The sequence below is a fragment of the Neovison vison genome, chromosome 10 (assembly GCF_020171115.1).
Source record: "Neovison vison isolate M4711 chromosome 10, ASM_NN_V1, whole genome shotgun sequence".
In the NCBI taxonomy this organism is placed as follows: Eukaryota; Metazoa; Chordata; class Mammalia; order Carnivora; family Mustelidae; genus Neogale; species Neogale vison.
This window is the reverse complement of record NC_058100.1, coordinates 42,303,702-42,328,812: the sequence shown is the minus strand read 5'-3', so window position 1 is coordinate 42,328,812 and position 25,111 is coordinate 42,303,702. Positions and strand designations below refer to the sequence as shown.

Genomic DNA, 25,111 nt, shown 5'->3' with positions numbered 1-25,111 from the left:
AAATGTGAATTATAATGTTAAGTGACAGGATTTTGTGTTTTGACTCATCATTTCTCTGTTCTGCTTTTTTCCCACCTCCCCTAATCAAAAAAATACTTTAAATTGTCTATTTTAGTGCTTGGAAAGCTGTAGTAAACTTAGTCTCCCTGAATTGATCACAGATGATATACTTGAGGTCAGTTTATTGTTTGCCAAGACATTATTTGGGTCTTCAATTTCAAATGATAGAAATATGTTCCACAGAAATGTTTAAAATGTAAACTATTTTAATTAGCTGGGAAAGGGTCATTCTATTAAATATTTGAATTAATATCAAAGTGAGATATTTAGTAAAATAAAGGAAACCACCTTTGTAGTCTGTCAGTTTCTCTTATATATATAAAAAAAAAGTAGTTTCTGACTACCTTGAGAATTAACATTCACAAATCACACTCGTATATTCTAAGTAGCTTATACGCCGGTGAGTTCACTCTAGAAAAATGTGTCAAATACCGCCACTGTTCACTGAAGGAATGTGATGGCCCCTGCCAGCGCCTTTAGGTTTGGGCTCCATCAAAAGACCTGTAATTTGGCCAATCGGTACACACCTACACAACATGCCACACGTGACCTTCACAACTCTATCACTCAGGCGTAATTAGTCCCATTATACGGAACAAGCCAAGCTCAGACCTCATATAACCTGCTTATTACATTTGTCGCACCAATTACTATCAGAGTTTGATACAAGCTTGTTAAACCTCTTGCCCTTTTCTTGATGGGAAGAGATCTTATTTTCTGTGACTGTTAAAATTTTGCTTGGTGTCCTCTGTTAATATGTTACAATTAAAGTGAGATGAACAGAAGAATTTTCAAATAAGCCTAAGTGGTTTCTTTTGTCTTTCTGAAGTACTTTGTATGTCTAGCAACGAATCCTTACCTTATACACCATCAGCTAATGGCTAAAGCCACTGATCTAGCAACGTGGGGGAGGAGATGGAGAGATGAAAGATCTTTTGTGTCATTCAATTAATCTGCAAGTAGATTAACGTCATGGCTCCTAAGACAGCAAATTAGTATTGTAAGTGACAGCTGGAGCAAGAGGAGGCATCTACAGGGAGGAAAGCCATCTTCCAGAAAAAACACGGTGGGGACCTGTGACCCCACAGTCATGCACCTTACAACAGTGCAGGTCAGAGAGAGCGAGAAGGCAGGAAAAACCAATAGTATCAAAGTCTGTCAATGCAAAAGTTGTTTTTTTTTTTAAGATTTTATTTATTTATTTGACAGGGACATAGAGCACAAGTAGGCAGAGCAGCAGGCAGAGGGAGAGGGAGAAGCATGCTCTCCATTGAGCAGGGAGCCCTATGTGGGACTTGATCCCAGGATCATGGGATCATGACTTGAGTCAAAGGCAGCTGCTTAACCGACTGAGCCACCCAGGCTCCCCCAATGCGGAAGTTTTAAAAGATGATTTTAAAGAGGAAGAAGTTGTTTTTAAAAAAATAAAGAGTTTTATCATGTCTCTACGTTTCTAGATTAGGCACTATCTCGTGTTTTTTGTAATTTGCTTAACAGAATGATTTCATAAGTACAAAACAGGAAAAGAAATAACAACATCAAGAACGACTCCACTTTTTAACCCCCAGTAAACTGTTTAAATAGGGAGACTCCAGAACAAACACTTGGTTTTCCTGCCCACATCCACTGCTAAGACCTGAACCCCACCCTCGCTGCTTCTCACCTCCACTGTGGAAATAACCTGATGGGTCTCCTTGCTTTGGCACCGCCTCCGTACCTTCTAGTCTCCACAGAGCAGCAGGAGGTCAGGTCACACCTCCTGTTCCAAACCACAGCTTCCCACCACGATTGAATGTGATTTTGGTTCCTTACCCTGGTCTGGAGGCCCTACAGGCACTGGCTTCACCTTATCTTCCTGAACTCTCTGCTCTTCTTCCCCTGTTCACTGTGCCCCAGTTGTGCTGGCTCTCCCAGTGCCTTCCCTCCCCCTGGATTAAAAAAAGAGCCCATTCCTCCACCTGCCCATCAGCTCCGTCACTCGATCCCTCACCCTGCTGAGACTGGCACAGCGCTTACTAATATCTGAGCCTACATTGTTGATTATTTTATTTTTTCAAGTAGGCTCCATGCCTCGGTGGAGCCCCATGTGGGGCTTGAACTCACAACCCTGAAATCAAGACCTGAGCTGAGACTGAGTCGGACTCAACAACTGAGCCACCCAGGTGCCCCTACATGGTTTATTTTATGTGACCTTATTTATCATGGGTCTCTCCCTCTAGAGAATAAGCTTCACAAGAGGCTGACCTGAGTTCACTGGTGTGTCCTCAGTTTCTAGAATATAGTAGGTGCTCAACAAATATGCCAAAGAGAAAATGAATACACAGACAACCAGTGTACATATAGACAGGACCTAGCTTATACTTATTTAGAAAACATAGATTTTCCCCTTAACATAATCAAAACTAAATAGGTCTTCAAAGGTTATTCATTTTTCTGAGTACACTAGGTTTAAAAGCAAAACCAAAGCCTTATTCTGTTTAGGTTCTGTTATTGACAATAACATGTTGGCTTTGTAGAGGATAGTTTCCATGAAGCCTCTTCAGGACTGGAAGACTGCATTTCCTCCGCTTGCCCTGCTCCCCTGCACAGATCACAGTCACTGTTTCTAAAACCCTCCTTTGTGCAGGATCCATAGACCAGGTACCTACAGGATTTCCTAAACTGCTGCTGAGCCCTGGCTGCCATCTTAACTCCGTGTGGAATCCCACAGTGGTTCGTCTTCACGTAACTTCCCCATCCCGGCAATCCAGCCAAGAGACAGAGCTGGAGACGGCACAGAGAGCAGAGAGGGACACAGCTTCTCTGATGATAAATCCAACAGCAACTCCGAGTTGGCAGCATTCTCCCCATCAGAAAGTTTAAGGTTTTGTTTCTTGGGACACAGGGAGATCTGAAGATACCTAAGTAAATGGGGCTGATACAGACAGAGCCAGGAACATGTCCTGCCCTCTTTCAGATCAAAAACTTTTTAGAGCACCAAGCTTTGGAGAAGCTTGAAGATTTGGAGAAGCAAACTGGCTTCTTTCACAACTACCAAATCCCTACAAATAGATTACACGTGTACATATTAGTGAAGAAAAATGAGTGGCTTATCTCCATATGACATATTATGCTCCTAAAATGTGCTCACAGAGGGGACCTCTTGAATTGTATACTATGATTATTTTCAGTGTGAAAAGACAGATTAATTTTCAAAAAAACCACCCAATACTCAACGTCACTCATTTAGAAAACTAAATAACTCCCCAACCCCCACTCCCTCATGGAACAATCTACTACAAATGGAGTGGACTTTTATTAGCAGTATGAGATTGGATCAGGGCGCCACCTTGAATTTGAAGAAAATACTTCTCGTCTCAGGTTTGATGCTAGGAACAGCTGAAGAGTTTTGTAACTTTTGTTTTGTTTTTTAAGATCTTATTTATATATTTGACAGAGAGTGAGCACGTGCAGAAGTGGGGGGAGGGGCAGAGGGAGAGGGACAAGCAGACCCTGCGCTGTGTGTGGAGCCTGTGATGGGGCTCGATCCCACAACCCTGAGCCCATGTCCGGAGTCGGAAGCTCAACCAACTGAGCTGCCCAGGTGCCTTGGAATAGCTGAAGGGTTTTAAGAGAAGCTATCACAACCTTCCCAGTTTCCAGTACCAAGCAAGTCAATGAATTTTGGCATTACCAGGCTCCTTGGGTAAGGGGAGTTTGAATTCCAACATTAAAATAATAACGTTAGAATATTATGGGCATTGCAATAAAATGTCATTTTTCCCCCAAAACCAGGATAAATTCAGGCAACAGAGAACACCTGGAGTTGGACACCTGTTGGGAATGCAGGCTTTACACACGGAGTGTCCCTGTCTGAATTTTTAGTCACTGCATCTGCAATGTCATGGTACACACAGAAGTTAGGTAAAAATACTGAGAAGGGAACAAAAGAGTGAATCTCCCTACTTTGCTGAAGCTGCACATGTAATAAACTTTTTTTTTTTTTAAGATTTTATTTATTTATTTGACAGAGAGAATGAGCACAAGCAGGGGGGTTGGGAGAGGGAGAAGCAGGCTTCCTGCTGAGCAGAGAGCCTGATGTGGGGCTCGATCCCAGGACTCTGGGATCTTGACCTGAGCTGAAGGCAGACACTTAACCAACTGAGCCACCCAGGCACCCTGTGATAAACTCCTTATATTAAAAACCTATGAAGTGAGCTTAAATGTTTCTAATGCTTTTTAAAAACAGTGCTGGTTCTACTTCTGGTGAGAGCGTGTCCTGCTCTTTTTTACATAAGAAAGAATATCAGGGTTCCAGACACTAAGCTATCATTTTACTTGGCAAAGTTATTCTGGATTTAAAAATGCTTCTCAAATCCAGAAAAGTTTCATTTACACATGTCTCTGCATCACTGAGTTAAATTAGTGTAGATGGTTTTAGTTCTCTCGGAGATGGTGCATGAACTGTTCCATCTGATGGGATGAACCTGGTTGTTTTAAGGACACTGGCCTGGCGGTTGTTGTCAAGGCCCAGGAGCGCAGCAGCCAGAGCCCAGGAATGCCCAAGAGGCAAGAGAATGAGGGCAGAGAGACCGGTAGAAAGGGAAAACCTGGCAGTGAAAGAACATTCCACCATAAGCACAGAGGTCGGAAGAGTGGGGAGCACTGACGAAGTTGGTGAGGGGCGGAGTCACTCACAGGAAGAAGGGCAGGGTGGGAAAAGAGACCAGAGGGCTGCCTAGGACGGCTCGGCCATGTGGACGCTATGCTGTGTATCCCCTACTCACCCAAGTATGAAGCATGCAAAATATTCCAAAAACAATTTTAGTAAAATTACCCAAGTGAGCCCCCAAGAGATAAAATCTCATTCCTCACTGAATCATCTCATTCCTCACTGAATCCTCCACACGTGACCGGAGATGGCCTTAGGAGGATTCTGCCGAGAGCATGTAACCTGCTTTTTGGATTAAAAAGGAGTTTGTGGGGCACGTCGGGGGCTCGGTGGGTTCAGTGTCTGCCTTTGGCTCTGGTCATGATCCCAGGGTCCTGGGATCGAGTCCTGCATCGGGCTCCCTGCTCAGCGGGAGCCTGCTTCTCCTTCTCCCTCTGCTGTTCCTCCTGCTTATGCTCTCTCACTCTCTCTCTGTCATATATATAAAAAAAAAAAAAAAAAAAAAAAAAAAGAAGTTTGCACTTACAAGCAAACCTACTATCACCTGGACATTTTACTTAGCTCAAAACTCTACTCTTACAGTATTAAGGAAATTAGTTTTGTTCATAGTGGATCTTTTGAGGTTCTTAAAACAGCACAAATTAAAAGATAATAGAATTTTAGGAAAGGGAACCATCACGCATAAAAAATAACTTCACAGTTACTGAATAACTTTGGATATTGTTCAAAGTTGAATATTGAAAATATTGAATAACTTTGAATAACTTCACACTTATTCAAAGACACTTTAAAATGTAAACAGTTTCGGGGCGCCTAGGTGGCTCAGTGGGTTAAGCCTCTGCCTTCGGCTCAGGTCATGATCTCAGGGTCCTGGGATCGAGCCCCGAGTCAGGCTCTCTGCTCGGCAGTGAGCCTGCTTCCCCCTCTCTCTCTGCCTGCCTCTCTGCCTACTTGCGATCTCTGTCTGTTAAATAAATAAACAAAATCTTCAAAATGTAAATAGTTTCCATTGCCTGCTAGGTGTTATCTAGTAGGAAACACTGATGTTATGAGTTTGAGGAAGGAAACTTGGTTCTAATACAATGAAGTGAGTTCAACAGCACCCCCCCACACACACACACATACTCCTCCAAAACAAGTGTTCTGCAAAGTAGGGAGGCGCAACAGGGGAGCTCTGACCCTTTTTCACTGTTTATACCTAAAAAGGTAAAACTAGACCTGTCTATTCCCCAGAGGGTCAACTTAATTATTGGCTTGAAAAACAGAGGTCAGAGAAGGGTGATCTTTTGGTATTATAGCTAGATTTGAATACAGGTGTAACTTCTGTTTTGATAGTTTCCTGTATCAGAGGGAGAGGGAAAAGCAGGCTCCCCACTGAGCAGGAAGCCCGATGTTAAACTCGATCCCAGGACTCTGGGATCATGACCTGAGCCAAAGGCAGACACTTAACCAATGGAGCCACTTAGGTGCCCCAATACATTTTTTTTTAAGATTTTTTAATCTAAATAATAGAAAAATTAATAATTAATAATATAAAGAACAAAAAGATTTTTTAAGTAATCTCTACACCAAAGGTGGGGCTCGAACTCACAAACCAAGATCAAGAGTTGCATACTCCGCCAACAGAGCCAGCCAGGCTCCCCTCTACTTAATTATTATTTTTTTTTTTTTAAGAAGAAATTGTGGTGGGGCACCTGGGTGGCTCAGTGGGTTAAAGCCTCTGCCTTCAGCTCAGGTCATGATCCCAGGGTCCTGGGATTGAGACCCACATCAGGCTCTCTGCTCAGCAGGGAGCCTGCTTCCCCCTCTCCCTCTGCCTGCCTCTCTGCCTACTTGTGATCTCTGTCTGTCAAATAAATAATAAATAAAATATTTAAAAAAAAAAAAAGAAGAAATTGTGGTAAGATATGTCTAACATAGAATTGCAATTTTAACAAGTGAGTGGCATTAATTACATTCACAAATGTTGTGCTACCACTACCAGGAGCAACTTTTAAAATTTTCATCCGCCCAAACAGAAACTCTGCACTCATTAAGCACTATGAAACGATTTCAAGAGGAAATTAGGAAGAAAAAAAAACAACCATAGTTCATAGAAGGCGGACTTGTAAGTGGTAATAAAAATCTGGTTAAAATAAACAAATGAATGAATACTGGATCTAGTGCTTTACTATTCTATCTAACCTTAGTCAGGAAAAAATGAAAACTAGTTTCTGGGTTGCTGACCAGAGCAGACAATGCAGGGAGCCAGTGACTTCACGGCCCCTGATCCAAGCAAGCTCCCACGGGCTCTGCCTTCCTGGGAACGCTGGTGCCCACTTGAGCTCTGCTGCTTTTCCAGTTTCTACTTGAAGTTTACGGTTCCTTCCCCAAGTGATGATGCAGAATTAGAAAACAATGGCTATCAATGGGACTGAAAAGATTACTTCGAAAAAACTATAAGATGAAAAACAGGAAGAGTAACTGGTGTCCTAATTTTCAAGGGAGGAAACAGCAACATGGAGAGTTTGTAGGAACTCTGTAGGGCTGCTAGCTGCTGGGTCTGTATGTAACCTCAGACAAAGACCTCTCCAATTTACGAGGCCAGCTTCTAGAGGGGCTACAGTTTGTATATGGCTTTTTTAAAAAAGATTTTTGTTTATTTATTTGAGAGAAAGAGAGAGAGCACAATCAGAGGGAGTGGCAGAGGGAGAGGGAGAAGCAGGCTCCCTGCTCAGGACTTGATCCCAAGACCCCGGGATCATGACCCGAGCCGAAGGCAGACACTCAACTGATGGAGCCACCCAGGCGGCCCCTTTTTGCCCCTTAACTTTAAAAAACTGTATTATCAAACAAAGGAGAATAGTCACCTTGATCCTGTCTACCATTTTTTGTTTGTTTTGTTTTGGCCAGCTTCATTACTGTTTGGAGAAATTTTGGATTATATATAATATTTCACTTAGTCAAGCAGTAAGTATGAAGTCTGTCCAAATCTACAGCTTATAAATTCATAGTACAAGAAAGAGAAAACTCACAATGTACAACTTAATGACTTAAAAATCCACCCAGGGGCGCCTGGATGGCTCAGGGGGTTAAAGCCTCTGCCTTCGACTCAGGTCATGATCCCAGGGTCCTGGGATCGAGCCCCGCATTGGGCTCTCTGCTCAGAGGGGAGCCTGCTTCCTCCTCTCTCTCTGCCTGCCTCTCTGACTACTTGTGATCCCTCTCTGTCAAATAAATAAACAAAATCTTAAAAAAAAAAAAATCCACCCAGTATCTCCTTGTCTTACAGTATTTTAAAATGTTTCCTTTGTTCTGTTGTACTGTTTTAAAGAATTAAAAAATATATCAATAATCATAAGAGTATGTATTATGAGGGGGAAAAAATGAGAGTTCCTTAGAGGAATGTAATTAATCTTGTCTTGATCATAATTTTCAGAACCATCACATAAGTCACAGCAGTATTAAAAAACCGTGTTCATAGCACTTACTGTCCCCGGAGGCGTGCAATCAAAGTTCTTGAAGTATAAACATCATGATCAAAGTCATCTTATTCAATCCATTTAAAAAAACAAAACTACTAATTATTAAAAGTTTACATTAAGTAGATTTCCCCCTCATGCTGGAAACAGGGAACATTTACAAAAACGAGGCACTACTTAGCAGAGAGGTACTTGCAAAATTTCATTGTACTTTTAATTGTCCTTCTGTTAAATCCCACACGTACCTCTGCAATCTCTATCCTTTTGGCGAGATCGTCAAGGGAAAGACTGCTCTCGTCCGAAGGCAGATCCTCCTGCAGACTGTAGGAGGCTTCGTCGGGAGAAAGATCTGGAAGGAGGTCCGAGTCTTCCTCCTGGTTGTCTTGACACGACAGGGAGTCTTCAGCATCTTTTAAGCATCCTTCTAACAGGCTGTTCAAATAGTCTTCCGTCTCTTTATTGACTCGCTCATCCTCACCCCCCCTCTCCTCGGGGGCCATACACACCTCCAGACCCCCTGCACTTAAGTCGGATTCTTGATTACTCTCGCGGAGCGCCCTCTCAGCGCGCTCTGGGTCCGGAGGCCCCCGCAGTGATTTTCCATCCCTGTCTGTGAGATCAAGTTGCCGCAGCTCATTGAATTCACTGTCCTCAAGTCGGCCTGGAGGCCACGCCTCCGAAGCATCCTTCAGCGGCAAGCGGAGTCCCTTTCTCTGAGCCTGGGAATACTGTCCCTCGGGGGCGGGCGCAGGGGCTAAGAGGGCAGAGCCGGCTGAGATCAAGGGCTCGAGCACGGACTCGCCGGTGAGCGACACGGTGGGGGCTGCGGTGGGGCCTCCTACTGAGGCCACATCTCGGCCCGCCTGTGTCTGAGGCAGCTGCTGGCGGCTGTCATCCTCCCAGGCGTCCCCAGACCGGCTCCCCGCCGAGTGCCAGGGCTGGGCGTGGAGCTCCCGCGTGGCCTCGGCGCTGCGGACCGGCTCCTCCGTGTGGCCCATCCCTGCAGTTACCGGCAGGCTCGGGGGCTCGGCCTGCCCGTCCATCGGGCCACAGCAGGGGCTGCTCTCCTGGGTTCCCTCTGGATGCCGGCTTTCTTCCCTTGGCTCCGGGCCAAGACAACTTTCATTCTCTGAAGACGAAGGAAAACAAGTTGTTGTAAGATTCAAGCACGGCGGGGAGAGAGAGGACATAAGTGAATTACCACATGTGACACATCAAAATTCGAGACCTCGCCAGCGGAGATGGCATCTGCTTGGATTAACGGTGCCTTTAGAGAGAGGAAATACTCTGTTCAGTCCATAACCCTTTACCTTTAGAAATTAACAGAGATTGTTCGGACCCTGTTAAGAATATGAATATGTAATTTCGTCTTCGTTGTCATTGAAGGTAATTTTTTAAAGGCTGAGGGATATTTTTCTGAACTTTATTGGCTTTCTGTATTTCCTTCCATATCTACCCTCCACTGAAGATCAGGTTTATACTGTTATTTTTATGGATTTTTCAGTTTTAAAGACTACCTACTGTGGACAAAGAGGATTCATTCTCTCAGTTCTTTCTATTCCTTTCCTCCAATGATGTATTATTTCCCCTCCTCAAGTTTCCCACTACAGTTCCACACAATTCTGGGGCAAAGCAATATTCACGTTTACCCTGCTATGGCTTTGTAACTATTATTCACAACTGACCTACATTGTGTAAGGGGATACATTTTCCTTTCTCATTTCCACTTTATCTTGCATGCTGTTGACGGCTGCCTCATTCCTTCATTTAAAAAAAAAATCCTTGCCAGGGTACCTGGGTGACTCTAGTCAGTTAAGCGTCTGACATCAGCTCAGGTCATGATCTCAGGGTCCTGGGATAGAGTCCTGCATTATGGGGCTCCCTGCTCAGCAGGGAGCCCTCTTCTCCCTCTGCCTCGGCTCCTTCCCCCAGCTCATGCTCTCTCGCTTTCTCTAATAAATGTAAAAAAAAAAAAAAAAAAAAAGCCCTGCCTATGTATTTTCAAACTCTGACAGATTTACAACTCTAGCATATGTCCCAACAGATAATCTACCAGTTTTAAAACGTATCCTTCTGGGGCGCCTTGGGTTAAAGGCATGGCTTTAGTGGGTGGCTCAGTGGGTTAAAGCCTTTGCCTTCAGCTCAGGTCATGATCCCAGGGTCCTGGGATCGAGCCCCGCATCAGGCTCTCTGCTCTCTGCCTGCTTCCCCCTCTCTCTCTGCCTGCCTCTCTGCCTACTTGTGATCTCTGTCTATCAAATCAATCAATCAATCAATCAATCAATCGAATCTTAAAAATACAACAAAAAAAAGTATCCTTCTTGGGGCACCTGGGTGGCTCAGTCAGTGGAGCACGTGACTCTTGATCTCAGAGTTTTGAGTTTGAGCCTCCTGTTAGGTATAGAGATTACTTTAGAAAACAAACAAATAAATCTTGAAAAACACAAACAACAACATCCCCTCAGCGGAGCTGCTCTCTCGGTGGGCTACACAGACCCTGTCCTGGCATTCCCTTCCTGTGATCCCTGCAATTCCCTCTCGTACTGTGTTGGGAACATTGCTTCTGAATCCCAGGTCTTTCTCATTGTTCATTCTCTCTTGGATTTTTTTTAAGGTACGTGGAAGGCAAACTTCGGATTGTTCAGATCTGAGTCTTCCTTCGTGCCTGACTAAAACTTTGGTTGGGTTGTTTTCTATGATGGAGGTAACTTCCTCTCACAGCCTGCAAGGCACTGCTGTACTGTGTCCCGCTTCCCTTTGGGCTGTAGTCTCTCAATCAATCCGAATACCAATCCCCATCACCTACATTTGCTTCCTGGAAGATCTGGATTCTTTTCTTTATATCTGATGTCCTGAAGCTTTGTGAAGTTCTTCATTCTTCGTGTTGGGTACTTGGTGGGACTTTCAACCTAGAAACTCATGACCGTCAATTCTTGGAATTTTTAAATATTATTTCCCCTACTCATTTGTCCCCTGTTGCTTTCTGTTCCATCCCTTCAGAATGCCTGTCTTCCGATCTGGGCCTCACAGACTGATGGTCTATGTTTTCTGCCACACTATTCCTCTCCTTGCCTTTGGATTAACTTCCTGGGACACTGCCTCAATTTTATCCTTTGACTTTTCTAATTAATTTTTTTATTAAAAGATTTTATTTATTTATTTGACAGAGAGAAATCACAAGTAGACGGAGAGGCAGGCAGAGAGAGAGAGAGGGAAGCAGGCTCCCTGCCGAGCAGAGAGCCCGATGTGGGACTCGATCCCAGGACCCTGAGATCATGACCTGAGCCGAAGGCAGCGGCTTAACCCACTGAGCCACCCAGGCACCCCTCTAATTAATTTTTTTTAAAGATTTTATTTGTTTATTTGAGAGACAAATCACAAGTAGACAAGAGTCAGGCAGAGAGAGAGGGGGAAGCAGGCTTCCCGCTGAGCAGAGAGCCCAGTGTGGGGCTCGATTCCAGGACCCTGAGACCATGACCTGAGCCGAAGGCAGAGGCTTAACCCACTGAGCCAGCCAGGCACCCCTCTAATTAAGTTTTTAGCTTTATTTTTAGAGAGAAAGAGAAATCGAGTGAGGAGTGGAGGGGTAGAGGGGGAGAGAGAGTGAATCTTAAGCAGGTTTCATGCTCAGCACGGAGCCTGACTTGGGACTCCATCTCATGATCCTGAGATTACGACCTGATCAGAAATCAAGAGCCAGAGGCTCAGCTGACTGAGCCACCCAAGCACCCCATAATTAATTTTTTATTGTGGACATCACACCTTTTATCTTCTAAGAATATTTTCTTTCTCTGAATGTTTTTCTTTTCTTTATTCTTTCATTTGAGAGAGATACAGAGACAGACACAGAGAGAGCACAAGCAGGGGAAGAGGGAGAAGCAGACTCCCTGCTGAGCTGGGAGCCCGACGTGGGGCTCAATCCCAGGACCTGGAGATCAAGACCTGAGGAAAAGTTAGATGCTTAACCATCTGAGCCACCCAGGCGCCCCTGTTTTTCTTTTCTTATTGTAAGAAAATAAGAAAAAAATAAGTTCCTTATTCTTTTCTTTTCTAAGATGTATTTGAGAGAGAAGGAGAGCAGAAAGAGAGAGCTGAGAAGGGAGCCTGATGTGGGGCTCGATCCCACAATGCTGGGATCATGACCTGAGCTGAAGGCAGACACTTAACCGACTGAGCCACCCAGGCACCCCAAACCGCTCCTTATTCTTGTTTTCATATATACAATATTCTCTCTAACCTACGACACTGTTCATTTTCTTAAAGTTTTCATCTGTTCTCTCCATTTTATTTCCTTTGAGCTTCTTGGGGTTGGACCAACTGGTCTGGTTTCCAGTCTTTCTATCTGAGGCTTTCTTCAGTGAGGCAACAAGAAGCTCTGTGGTTAAAGGCAAGTCTTCTCCAGGAGTGGTCAGTCCTCAGCGTGGGAGGAGGAGGACCTGGTCCATTCACTGCGAGGCCTTTAATATGAATATCTGGAGGTTTTATCTCCTGGACTTGAGTAGCCCGTTTCCCGGAGAGGAAGCAAGAGACCAGCCGCCACAGTTCTAGATGGAGCTACAGAAAGCAGGTTAAGGCTCTCACCATTCAGGTGATAGGATTTTCACACAATCCTCATTTTCTTTCTTTCTTTCTTTTTTTTTTAAAAGATTTTATTTATTTATTTGACAGGCAGAGATTATAAGTAGGCAGAGAGGCAGGCAGAGAGAGAGAGGAGGAAGCAGACTCCCCGCTGAGCAGAGAGCCCGATGCGGGGCTCCGATCCCAGGACCCTGGGACCATGACCCGAGCCTAAGGCAGAGGCTTTACCCCACTGAGCCACCCAGGCGCCCCCAATCCTCATTTTCTATATAAGACCTCTTCCTTGACTTGTGCCTGATCCCACGTACACATTTCCTCCAACCCAGGCGCTCTATGAAATAAATGTCAGCCTCCCGCTTGGCAGAAAGGGCTTATAAAGGTCTAAGTGTCTCTTGTATAGTCTTTTGGCTGAACCTTCCTGCTCCCAGTCCGACTCTGAATGCATGATGTCAGAGGCACCTCCATGCTTCCGATTCCCAAACCTTTCAAGGCAGGACTCAACATTGTTCCCACAGACACTCAGCTTTCCGCCTTCTCTGGTGTAATAAGCCAGTTGCCACCCATCCGCCTGCTTTCCAGCTTCTGGAACTTTCTCGATATTGCATATGCTGCTGCTTCCTTGCCAATCCTGTGGCTGTGGGTTTCTGCCTTTAAGGATGCATTTCTGGGGGCGTCTGAGTGGCTCAGTCACTCAAGGGTCTAACTTCGGCTCAGGTCATGATTTAGGGGTCCTGGGATCAAGCCCCACGTCAGGGTCCCTGCTCAATGGGGGTCTGCTTCTCCTTCTCCCTCTGCTAATGTGCACTCTCTCTCTCTCATAAATAAAATCTTTAAAAACAAATAAAACCCATAAAAAAAACGAATGCCTTTCTGATATCTCAGTAGTATTCCAACAAAAAGTGAAGGTAAATGTCTGATCTACTCTGATTAATCAAAAATATTTTCTGAATTTTTGACAAGTATGCATTCTAGTATAAAACTTACGGTTAACCTTTGTTAATATTAGTCTGAATTTCTGTTAATTGGTGCTCCTGAACCCAAAGATCCAGTGACAGAGTCTGTTACTCCCTACTGCATTCACTCACACCTACTAAGAAAAACTCTACTCTGATGAAAAAAAAAATGGAATTACAGCTGAGTGCATGCTTAATACACACTGAGTTAAAGGGGGAGTTCTAAAAGGAGCAGTTAGACACATAATCCACAGAAATGTCGCTGGCTCTCAGTTACTCTTTCCCATCCCCCCATGAGTTTTCTCTTTAAAGTTTTATTTTGTTTTATTTTATTTTATTTAGTAATCTCTACACTTAATGAGGGGCTCAAACTCATAAATCCAAAATCGAGAGTCACATGCTCATCCAACTAAGCCAGCTGGGTACCCCTCCCATGAGTTCTCCTTACAGTAACCCCCGCCCCCCACAATTCATGATATAAGACTAAATCATTCATGAGTTAACATGTCTTATACTTTCTGCATATCTCATTAATTAACATTAAGTACAAACATTTGTGTGGTATCAGGACTGTAAGAAGACATTTTCACAGTACACTGAAGAAAAAATACTTTGAGTATGAAATGTTGATAATGTACAGCTGCTACAGAGGAGAATTCAGACCTAAAATTGCTCATACCCAGTCATCAGGGAAAAGTTAAAACCACAGTGATATTCATGTCCCCTAAAATGACCACAATAAAGCCTGACCCAGTAAATGCCAGCCAGGATGTGGAGCGACGGGAAGCCTCGCACACCGCAGAACGGCCTGGCAGTTCCTTGTAAAATTAAAAATGTACCTTCCCTATGTCCAGCAATTCCACCCTCAATTCTTTCCCCAAAAGAAATGAAAACATAGACCCACAGAAAGACTTCCCAGAAGGTCTATTCACCCCTCCCCCACTCATGCTCTCTCTCTCTCTCTCTCTCTCAAATAAATAAATAAAGTCTTGATTATTTATTTACTTATTTATTTATATTTAGAAGTTTTATCCATGATATCCTCAGCCTGGAAACAACCCAAATGTCTGTCAACAGGTAATGGATAAACAAATTGTGGTATAGTCAGAGTGGAACATCACCGAGCAACGAAAAGAAATGAATCAATCACACATGTAACAATATGGGTGATTCTGAAAAACAGTACACGGAGAAGTTCTATTTATATTAAATTCCAAAGCAGAGAAAACCCACCAACAGTAACAGGAAGCACTGGGTTGCCTGGGCCTGGAGGTGGGAGAACTGATTATAAAGAAAATTGGGAGGAAGATTTCGGCATGATGTGCTACCTCTCGATTGGAGTGATAGTTATGTGAGTGTCTACAGTTGTCCAAACTCCTCAAATTACACACTTAAAATAGGTATATTTTGGGGCACCTGGTTGGCTCAGTGGGTTAAAGCCTCTCCCTTGGCTCAGGTCATGGACTCGGAGTCCTGGGATTGAGCCCCGAATTGGGCTCTCTGCTCGGCAGGGAGCCTGCTTCCCCCTCCCTCTCTCTCTGCCTGCCTCTCTGCCTACTTGTGACCTCTATCTGTCAAATAAATAAAATCTTAAAAAAAAAAAAAAAGATTTACCAGTTGATCCAATAATTCCACTACTGAAAACATGAATGTGAAAAGATGGGAACTCCTATGTTTATGGCAGCATTATTTACAATAGCCAAGATATGGAAGCAGCCCAGCTGTCCATGAGAAGATGAACAGATAAAGAAGATGTGATAGATATATAATGGAATATTACTTGGCCATAAAAAAGAATGAAATCTTGCCTTTTGCAACAACATGGATGGACGTAGAGGACGTAGAAGGTATTATTCTAAGTGAAATAAGTCGGCCTGAAAAAGACAAATACTATATGATGTCACTCACATGTAGAATCCAAAAAAACAAAAAACAAAAAACAAAACCAAGTGAAGAAACAGACAAAACACAGAATTGGGCCCATAACAAAGAAAATGAACTGATGGTTGTCAAGAGAGGAGAGGGAATGGGGAGGATGGGCAAAATGGCTGAAGGGGAGTGGAAGATACAGGAGTGAAGAAGACAAAAGAATAAAAAGTGCAGCACAGGGACGCCTGGGTGGCTCAGTTGGTTAAGCAGCTGCCTTCGGCTCAGGTCATGATCCCAGCGTCTTGGGATCGAGTCCCACATCGGGCTCGAGTCCCACATCGGGCTCCTTGCTCCGCAGGGAGCCTGCTTCTCCCTCTGCCTCTGCCTGTGCTCGCTCTCTCTCCCTCTCTCTCTGACAAATAAATAAATAAAATCTTAAAAAAAAAAAAGTGCAGCACAGGGAATATATAGTCAGTGATACTGTAATAGCATTATATGGTGAGGGTGGTAGCTACACTTGTGGGGAGCTCAGCATAATGTATAGACATGTCCAGTCACTATGTTGTGTACTGAAACTAATGTAACACTGTGTTTCAACTATGCCCCCCCAAAAAAGTCAGAAACTTATTTGTACATTTTTTTTAATAGATTAGGGGTAAAATGTAGGAAGGAAATTTGTATTTCAAAATGCAAAATATAAAATAAAATTTTATTTGGAGAAAAATCCAATTTCTTTTTTAAAATTTTATTTATTTGAGAGAGTGGGAAAGCACAGAGGGAGAGGGAAAGGGAGACACAGACTTGCTGCTGAGCAGAGAGCCTGACTCGGGGCTTAATCCCAGGGCCCTGAGATCACAACCTGAGCCAAAGGCAGACACTTCACTGCCTGAGCCACCCAGGCACCCCAAAAAATCCGATTTCTTAAAAAAAAAAAAAAAAGTGAAGGAGAAGAAGAGACAGAACAGAGTATAGTAGGAGTGACTTACGGCAATATCACAAATTTGCCTCACAGAAGAAAAGGGGATAAAGATGTGGGGCAAGGCTTTGTGAAGAGAAAAAAGGCAGATTAAATTGAAGCCGTCATCATCACCATCATCTTATCTCTTGGCGCAACTCAGTCAAACAGCTGACGCCGTGTGCTTACTGCGCAGGCTCTCAGCCCCAGGGACATGAAGCCTCAGACTATTAATCAGTAGTAAAATCATACAATCATACATTAGGAAAAAACAAACACCCTAAGATGTATTGATTTATCTTTATTTTTTATAAAGTTTTTATAACGAACCCACATTAGTACTGTAGGAAAGAGTTTCTAAAAATCTTTGAACTTCTGGTATAAGACACAGAAGCGGTAGAAAATAGATCATAAATGTTTTAAAAATGTATACTTGCAAATTAAAGTACACCGTAAGTCAGTTAACAAAAAGGGAAGAGAATAAATTGCCATAGATACATTACCAAGAAACAGAGCTCTTAAGTATTTAGATTTACAGCACACATTTTGTATATAGTAACTGTTTGTTTTTAAACAAAACTGGGCATCTGAAACTACACCAAAACCAATGCTGTTTCAGAGCATTTTTGTGCAGTTTTGTCATATTCTATTAGGTAAATATAACTATCTCCTGAAAACATGGAAATAACTGTATGTTTTCATAAGAAGTTAGATGTTATTAATTCCTACTACCAGTTTTCTAAAAATAGGGTTACACAATATAAAAAGAATCTCAGTTTGCAATTTGTCTGGTAGGAAAGGTATATGAAAAAAAAAAAGGTAAATGCACAAATTGTAACACTTGTAAATTTAACATAATAATACTTTTAATACTTGTAAATGTAACGCTTGTAAAATTTAAGAAGCAGGCATCTCTTACATTCTTCTCTACAGAAAAACGTACCCGGTTCTTTGGCTGTGGCTCCTCCGTCCTTTGGGTCCTCAGAAACTATTAACTGTGTAAAGCATTTCCTTCCCAGAGGCTTTTCTACAGCTGTTATCTAAAAAGTAAAACAAAACAAAACAAAAAACACACTTTTTTGTTAAAAAGTTTTGAAAACTGTTGTGTTAAGTTAGAAAACTGAAAATACTCTGAGAAAGGTTTCATTATTTCCTAGAACAGTCCATATAACAGACATGTGACTCTTAACATTTCTTCCCATAAAATACTTCCGAGGAGACAGGTCTCTTACCTTAGGTTTGGAGAAAAGAGGACTGTAGAAAAAAAGAGAAAAAAAAGATTTTAAAAAAATTACAGGAGCAATATGCTTCCAAACAAATGTCACTGAAATGGCTGTAAAAATAAATTATAGCTTCTCTGGATTCTAATATTAGCACAGAACATTTCCAGTGCTGAAACATCGCCACTGGTTCACACAGTTCAAAGGGCAGCTCTCTCATGTTAGCTCCTTAGCTAGTCAATTACTACTGAAAACCCCCTTCTTTGGGGTAAATGCTGAGATCCGGGGGAAAAAAAATGTTAACATTTTGCTGATAATGTAAAGAGTATTTCACACACATATTTTTAAAATTTCAGATTATGTCTTTATAATCTGAAGTACGTAATGATGGAAGATAATTTTATTGGCATTATCTGTGGGAACAGGTAACAAAAAAAGGGAATTTTTAAATATTCTATGTTTTAGAGGAATATCAAAGATGACAGAATGCATATGTCCACAGAAAAGGTATGCACAAAAATATTTATAGCCACTTGATTCATAATACTGAAAAACCAGAAACAATCTGAATGTTTATTAACAATATCATGGACAAATAAATTGCTACACAGTTCTACAGTGAATCCATACAGGAAGGAATAAAACCGGGCAAATTACCAGTACATGCAACAACATGTAACACAGACATAGCAAAATGATGGGCAAAAGCAGTTAATACAGAAATCACCATTCTGTATGATGAGGTTTCTAAGAATTACAGAACAGGCAAATACACTGTTTCAGTACTTAGTGGTAATTTTGCGGGTGGGTGCTGAGGGATCTTTCTGAGGGGCTGTGCTGTTATGGGTCTTGGTCATAGTGGTAGTTACATAGACATTTATATGTATATAAAACCTTCACTGAGCTTCTGTGCTTTAATGTATGTAGAATTCAAAATTATTTTTTAATAGTAAAAAATTTAGGAATAATAATTTGGGGGGGATTATCCAAATTTGAAGCATAAATATGCCATGTCAATATTATATTAAATAAATACTTGTTTTCAAATGATTAAAACATCTGCAACACATTAAAAAATTATTAATTCCATGGGAAAGTCAGGGAAAGTGTCTATATACTGAATATTTTGAAAGAACACAATGTTCCTTATCTATTGTAAAACATTCCATGGTTTTAAAACTCTGAGAAGTTTAAAGTTAATTTAACATGCTGAGAAATTAGGTTATAATGCAGAGTCCCTAAAAACATTGTTTCCAAGGTTCAAATCAACAGCAGAAAACTGTCATCATGAGAGGTGAATGAACATCATTTCTGAATCTACAAAGGTTCTTCAAAGGCTGGTCTCCAAAATAATCAGAGCCTAATGCAACTGTGCACTACGCTGGGTCTGTTTCATTACGGACAAGTAAGAGTTTTCGTTTACTTTTTGTGATTCCGGAGGAAAAGGAGAAAATGTTATCCACAGGACTAAATCTTGCAGTGTCTTGTACATCTTAGAAATCTCATTTAAACATCACTAGTTTAAACACTATCATGTATCCTTGCCTGCAGATTTCTGAGTCTTAGAATAATGAATTAAAAAATATATTTATATGCTTCATTATTACTATGATTTAGTTTTAAAAATCCCAATCTTTGATACAAATCAAGCAATTTAAAATAATCTAGTAAATGTAAAAAAAAATTTATCTGGTAAAAGTACCTTTCCTTCTGCAGTATTTTGGTTAAATATTGCACCGTTTCTGCTTCCCGCCATTAGACAAGTCTTACAGATGTGTTTTGGCTACAACATACACACTGGCAAACAACTACAAAAAAAATTCTAATACACAATTTTTTTCCCCATTTCAATCACTTAATCTCTCAACCAAAAAGAGATCAAAATTAAAAGTTGTATTTTAAAATTTCTGATTAGAAGGTGTTTTGAACTTACATAAAGTTGAACTTTTACTGAGTTCTCAGAAACTATGATAAAAGCCAATCAGATAAACACTAATGACTTTATCTGTTTTAATATCTCCCACTGAAAACATTAACAAATAAAAAATGGACCATGAATTTCAAATATTCAGTGCCTCTTCGATACTCTACTTCAACTCATTCTATACAAATACTGATGTACTTACTCTTGGTGTGTTGTGCAAAACTTAGTAAGTCGTTCAAAATCTTCACCATTAAATCCTTTTTCTGAATTCCTTAGAGTTGTAACTGTATGTGGTTGTACCGTTTTCCATTTTGTTTCTAAATTTAAAATATTTGTTAATTACTGGATATCATGAAACGTATTTAGGAGGGCAAAAGTAGTTAATTGGCGCCACCGCTCAAAATCCCCCGGCAAAGTTATCTTCTCATACAGCCCAAGTTAACACAGTGAAAAAAGGCTAAGTGATTACTTTTCAATACGAGTAAATATTATCCCAGGGACGAAATTAGCCAGTAGGGCATGCCAAGGGATTGGAAGAAATGCAAACAGTTTTAAGTGTGTTCTTTTCTTGGCATGGATACAGAGAGCAAAATACAGAGAGAAATTTTCTCACAAGGACATAGACTCCTGGTAAAATTGCTACTTTCCTTGCAACGTTAACTTAACTGTTGAGGCATCTCTTTCCTGACTTACAAAACCAGGTTAAATAAGTTAAATTTCTAGATAGGAAGGTGTTAGATTACTGAAAAGTGCACAGCCCTTCTAAGTCTGTACTTACCCCACTCTTCTTGAATGGCAGAGAGATTTGCGAGCAATTTCTCGTGATACAGTCGTTCAAGCTGAATGAATTTCATTGCTTTCTCATCTGAACAGAAAAACTGAGGAAAATAGAAATCCAGACTCTTTACATTTAGCCTCATATTGGAAGAATGTCCTCTTGAAATTGGGAAACTTGGAGTTTACCAAATATTAAATTAAATACTTAATATTTTAAAATTAGGGTTTCTTGGTTTGGAGTAGGTAAGTTTTGATGCCATAGCTACTCGGGTTCCATTCTGTCAACAAACAGAAACTAAAAGAGGGTTTTAATGCTCAAGGAATGCTCACTTGCCAGTGTATCTCTAGCAGAATCAATTAAGAGGAATTTAGTTGCAAACAGGATCCACCTGGAATCTTGGAATCTAAATGTTTCCCATTTTTTCCCTCGCCTTACATTACTTTCTGTCAAGCAACTACATTACCCTCTAGTCAAGTCAAGCGTGTGTTCCTGATTTCGACTCACCGTGACTCTCTAATTTTTTCTCACTGAATGCTTTTCTCTCACAAGATCAAAGGTGTGCAAGCCAATACAAGGACAGAGCACCACATTATATGGATCTTTGGTAAAAATTTAATTAACTGGCCAGAGTGGTTTTTGTAATTGTGTGAGTCTCTCTTCTGTAGATTTCCCTATAAGGTTCTTCTTCTCCATCTGTATCACACAGTTAGCAGCATACGAGGTCGTGGTCAGTTGCCCAACTGTCTGCCTTCCTTTGGGCCATGTTCTAAATGCTGACCCAGAAAGAGGGGAAGAGAAGAAAACGCAGGTTAGCTTTCTGCCCTTCCCATGATCACTTGAACACTCAGCTCTCTCTCGCATCTGTAGTCTTCAAACTATGCCAGGGATCATAAACTAGGCCAGGGAGAAGTGCGGGCAATTCCACTTTCCTCTGCCCGTGACATAAGTATACTGAAGTTTCTGAAACTTTACTGAACACAAAAGTGATCTGAAAAACTTACTAAAAATGTACATTCCTAGGTCTGATCTCTAGAAGCTCTGATTCTGAGGCCCATGGGGGTGCACACTATGAAGCCCCCGCCCCCAAGGCCGGAAGTGGATGCTGGTCTATACTACACTACCCTGTGCTCACTATTTGCTTAGAAGAAGAGTTCTAGCTTCCTTTCCACCAGAGTTAGATCTCCTGCGCACTTAGTCCCGAGCTGCCACCATCTGAGGTGGTTACCACGGTCGATCTGACAGGGCTCTGGGTAACGACTGCGTTTCCCTCGACCTCTTTGGAGATGAAGAACAAAGTCAACAAGGTGAGGACGGAGCTGAAATCACACAAGCGGGGAAACACAGACGGTGAGGGCACATTCTTTAGAGAGTCTATATATGGGGCCATCCCTGGAGAAGAGAAGTGATTTTTACAAAGGGCAATTGGAAACCTGAGGGAAGAAATGTTTCCTGTATAAAAGCTAATATACAGTCTCACTTGACAGCATTTGATCTGCTCAGTTCAAGTGAAGAATTCAGTCTTCCTTTTGTAGCTAAAAGCTAGACTAAGACACTCACAAGATCTACTATGTGTAATGTGCTCCCCAGGCTCTACCACACGAATATCACTTAACTTATGCTTCTGTTTTAATTCAAAAGAAAGAAAACCCAACAGATTTTCAAATTATATTTTTTAGCAATGTGCCTTTTTCTGCCCCTCATAAACACACCAATATTTAGATGGTAGTAAAGTTGGGAATTTTTCATGGAAGGCCAAATTTGGGTGGTTCTAGAGAATTTTCTGGAGTGGAAGAAATTGTCTACACCTTGCTTTCTGAGGTGGATACATGGGTGCACAAAGCTGTGTGCACCACTGAAACACCCATCGAAAACAACAGATAGATATATATGTTATTGTATGCAAACTCAATTTTTAAAAAATGGGCAGTTCTCCATGAGTCCTATGAATGTCTTCCTGTAATTAAGAAAAGGATACAGTCCTCCTCCCGGAAATAGGACTCTGCTATCTGTTAAAAACAAACAAAGACAGGAAGTTAGATTAACATTTGGATAAAAAGGCAAATACAGAACAAATCAACACCTCAACATCCTCCAAGTCTTTGACATCAGACTATGAAAACTCTGAACTACACACACCAGCTGAGAAGAAATCTGCCTGGAGGCACAGGACACATTTCTGAAGTCACTGATCGCAAGCAAAGCGAATGGACACGTTCTTTGGTCTTTGTAACAACCCCTCTCTCCCTGCTCTATTTCAAAGTCAAGTCAACTTCACCAAGACATTAGAGTTTAGAAGCACAAACTCTAGAGACTGAGGAAAATACTACGGGACCTTACAACAGCGTAACGGGCTGAAAGAGTGACTCCGTCTTGTAAATCAAAAAGTGAAAATGTGTGAAGTCACATGAGACTCATTCGCATTTCACCAAGTACTTCACGGGACACTGACTTTTGGTTCTCTTTCGATATTTCAGAAAATTCAGGGCCAAGTGCTAAGAGTTGAGCAACGCCACGCTGCACGGGGTAAAGGGCACTGGAGGGGTGGGGGGCAGTGCAGAGATTGGGGGGCTGGCCCCAGTCGAGGCTTATCAGTTACCGGCTTCATTCCAAGGCATATTTAAATTGAAAAATTGTTTGATTCTGAACATTTGGGGATCTTTCACTTATATTTTTATTTAGATACAGCATTTGTAAATAGAACAACAGCAAAACTGAATGTATTCATTGGAAAATTTCACTGAGAAATACTTGCAGAGACTGCTGTCATATTTAGAATATTTCATATAAATTATTCATACTTTTAAAACAGTTTCACTCTTACTAAGTCTCTAGTAAGAGAGGTGCTCCATCTATAGATCCCTGCATCCGTTTTCCAGCTAGCTGCTGATGTGAAGAGTAATATGGTACTTGTCAAGCCTATAATCTAGCAAAAAGGGAGGTTTTTCATAGAAAACTCTTAAATCATAGGAAACAAACTGAGGGCTGCTGGAGGGAAGGGGGTGAGGGCATCCCCTGATGAGGTAACTGGGGGACAAATTTAAATTTTATTTTATTTTTTTAAAGATTTTATTTATTTATGTGATAGAGAGAGAGATCAAAGTAGGCAGAGAGGCAGGCAGAGAGAGAGATGAAAAGCAGGGTCCCTGCTGAGCAGAGAGCCCGATGCGGGGCTCGATCCCAGGACCCCGAGATCATGACCTGAGCCAAAGGCAGAGGCTTAACCCACCGAGCCACCCAGGTGCCCCCAAATTTAAATTTTAAAACAAAGGAATAGTTTCTCGCAAATCCCACAGTGGAAACAGCATAATTTAAAAGGAAAATATTTACCTAGCTTAAAGTTTACATTATCACTCCAACATTTTTCCATAAGCAATAAATACAAGTGGACTCAGTCTCCTCTTTCCAAAGTTTTAGTTTAACCTAAAGCTTGGGGCACCTGAGAGGCTCAGTAGATTAAGCCTCTCCCCTCGGCTCACGTCATGATCTCGGGGTCCTGGGATCAAGTCCCACATCAGGCTCTGTGCTCGGCAGGGAGCCTGCTTCCTCCCCCTACCCCGCCCCTGCCTGCCTCTCTGCCGACTTACGGTCTCTCTCTCTCTCTGTCAAATAAATAAATAAAATCTTTAAAAAAAAAATACTTTAAACTAAAGCCTGAGTCCATACATACTTTATATTCTGAGGACTTTGCAAAGGATAAACCGATTTTCAACATTCTGCTTGTCTTTCATCAGCTCATCCATCTAACAGTACCAAATGGAATCAAATCATCAATATTTAACCACTTTTTTACTTACAAAACAAGAATTCCACGTACTACGACCAGTAGTGTGCTGACACGTGCCTGATGCCTGGCTCTCGAGTACTGGGGAGAGCCCTGACCTGTAGTGTTCACTCGTTTGTGTGTCGTCAAGGCTTCCACCACAGCCAATTTCCAGCGACCAACAGGAAGGACCTCACTGAGTATGGTTCTCGTGAGCTATAGGAGTGCACTCCAGCACACCGCTGGGTCACGTCTAATAGAAATCACTAACTTTGCAAAAGTCTCCGGCATGGCATCGAGTTTCTCTATTATACATCACATTGAATATAGTCTCCGGTTGCCCATGAAGATGAAATGTCTGGCTCTTCAAAGCCATTCTTGTTGCCTTTCTGCCCTCATGTACCATTGGCACACGCTCATTTATAAAAGGCTTCACACTCTTATAAACCAGACTTTCTCGCACTACAGAAATACACATTTCAATTAGCTTTCAGATTTCTGTGATGGTTCCAATACCATAAAAGCAACTATAAAGGTATGGTCACGAGACCCAAGGCCTCAAAAGCAACAGGCATTTCCAGGTGAAAGGGCAGCTGGGGAAAATAAGTTCACGCCCCTGGGCAGTCTAGCAGGGCAAGAGCTGACGGAATTTTCTTTGATGTCCCATATGTCTAAATCTGGGAGGAAGCCCGGTAGAGGAGAAACAAAACGTGAGGTGTGGAGGTGACTAACCGGACGGCATTCTGGTCCCAGTTTTGCCACTGCTGGCCATGTGACCTTGGACATGTCCTTTTATGTCTCAAGTCTCAGTTTCCTTATCTGTACAATAGGGACAGTGGTACCTGGGACTCTGCGAGACAAGGCTGCTGTCAGAATTAAGAGAGCGAGTGCACGGGCTGCCT

The 25,111-nt window shown here is 41.9% G+C and overlaps 1 protein-coding gene across 3 annotated transcripts in view; it reads right to left on the bottom strand.

Moving 5' to 3' along the window:
- CNST (consortin, connexin sorting protein) overlaps positions 1–25,111 on the bottom strand; it is a 110,484-nt gene that overhangs the window by 10,391 nt on the left and 74,982 nt on the right. For all 3 annotated transcript variants that reach the window (XM_044267080.1, XM_044267079.1, XM_044267081.1), the window contains 6 exons: positions 22,425–22,455; positions 20,450–20,536; positions 19,874–19,988; positions 17,760–17,781; positions 17,471–17,567; positions 8,418–9,301 (listed from right to left, as the gene is read on the bottom strand). In XM_044267080.1, coding sequence (XP_044123015.1) covers positions 8,418–9,301; positions 17,471–17,567; positions 17,760–17,781; positions 19,874–19,988; positions 20,450–20,536; positions 22,425–22,455 — 1,236 coding nt within the window. The remainder of the gene's footprint in view (positions 1–8,417; positions 9,302–17,470; positions 17,568–17,759; positions 17,782–19,873; positions 19,989–20,449; positions 20,537–22,424; positions 22,456–25,111) is intronic.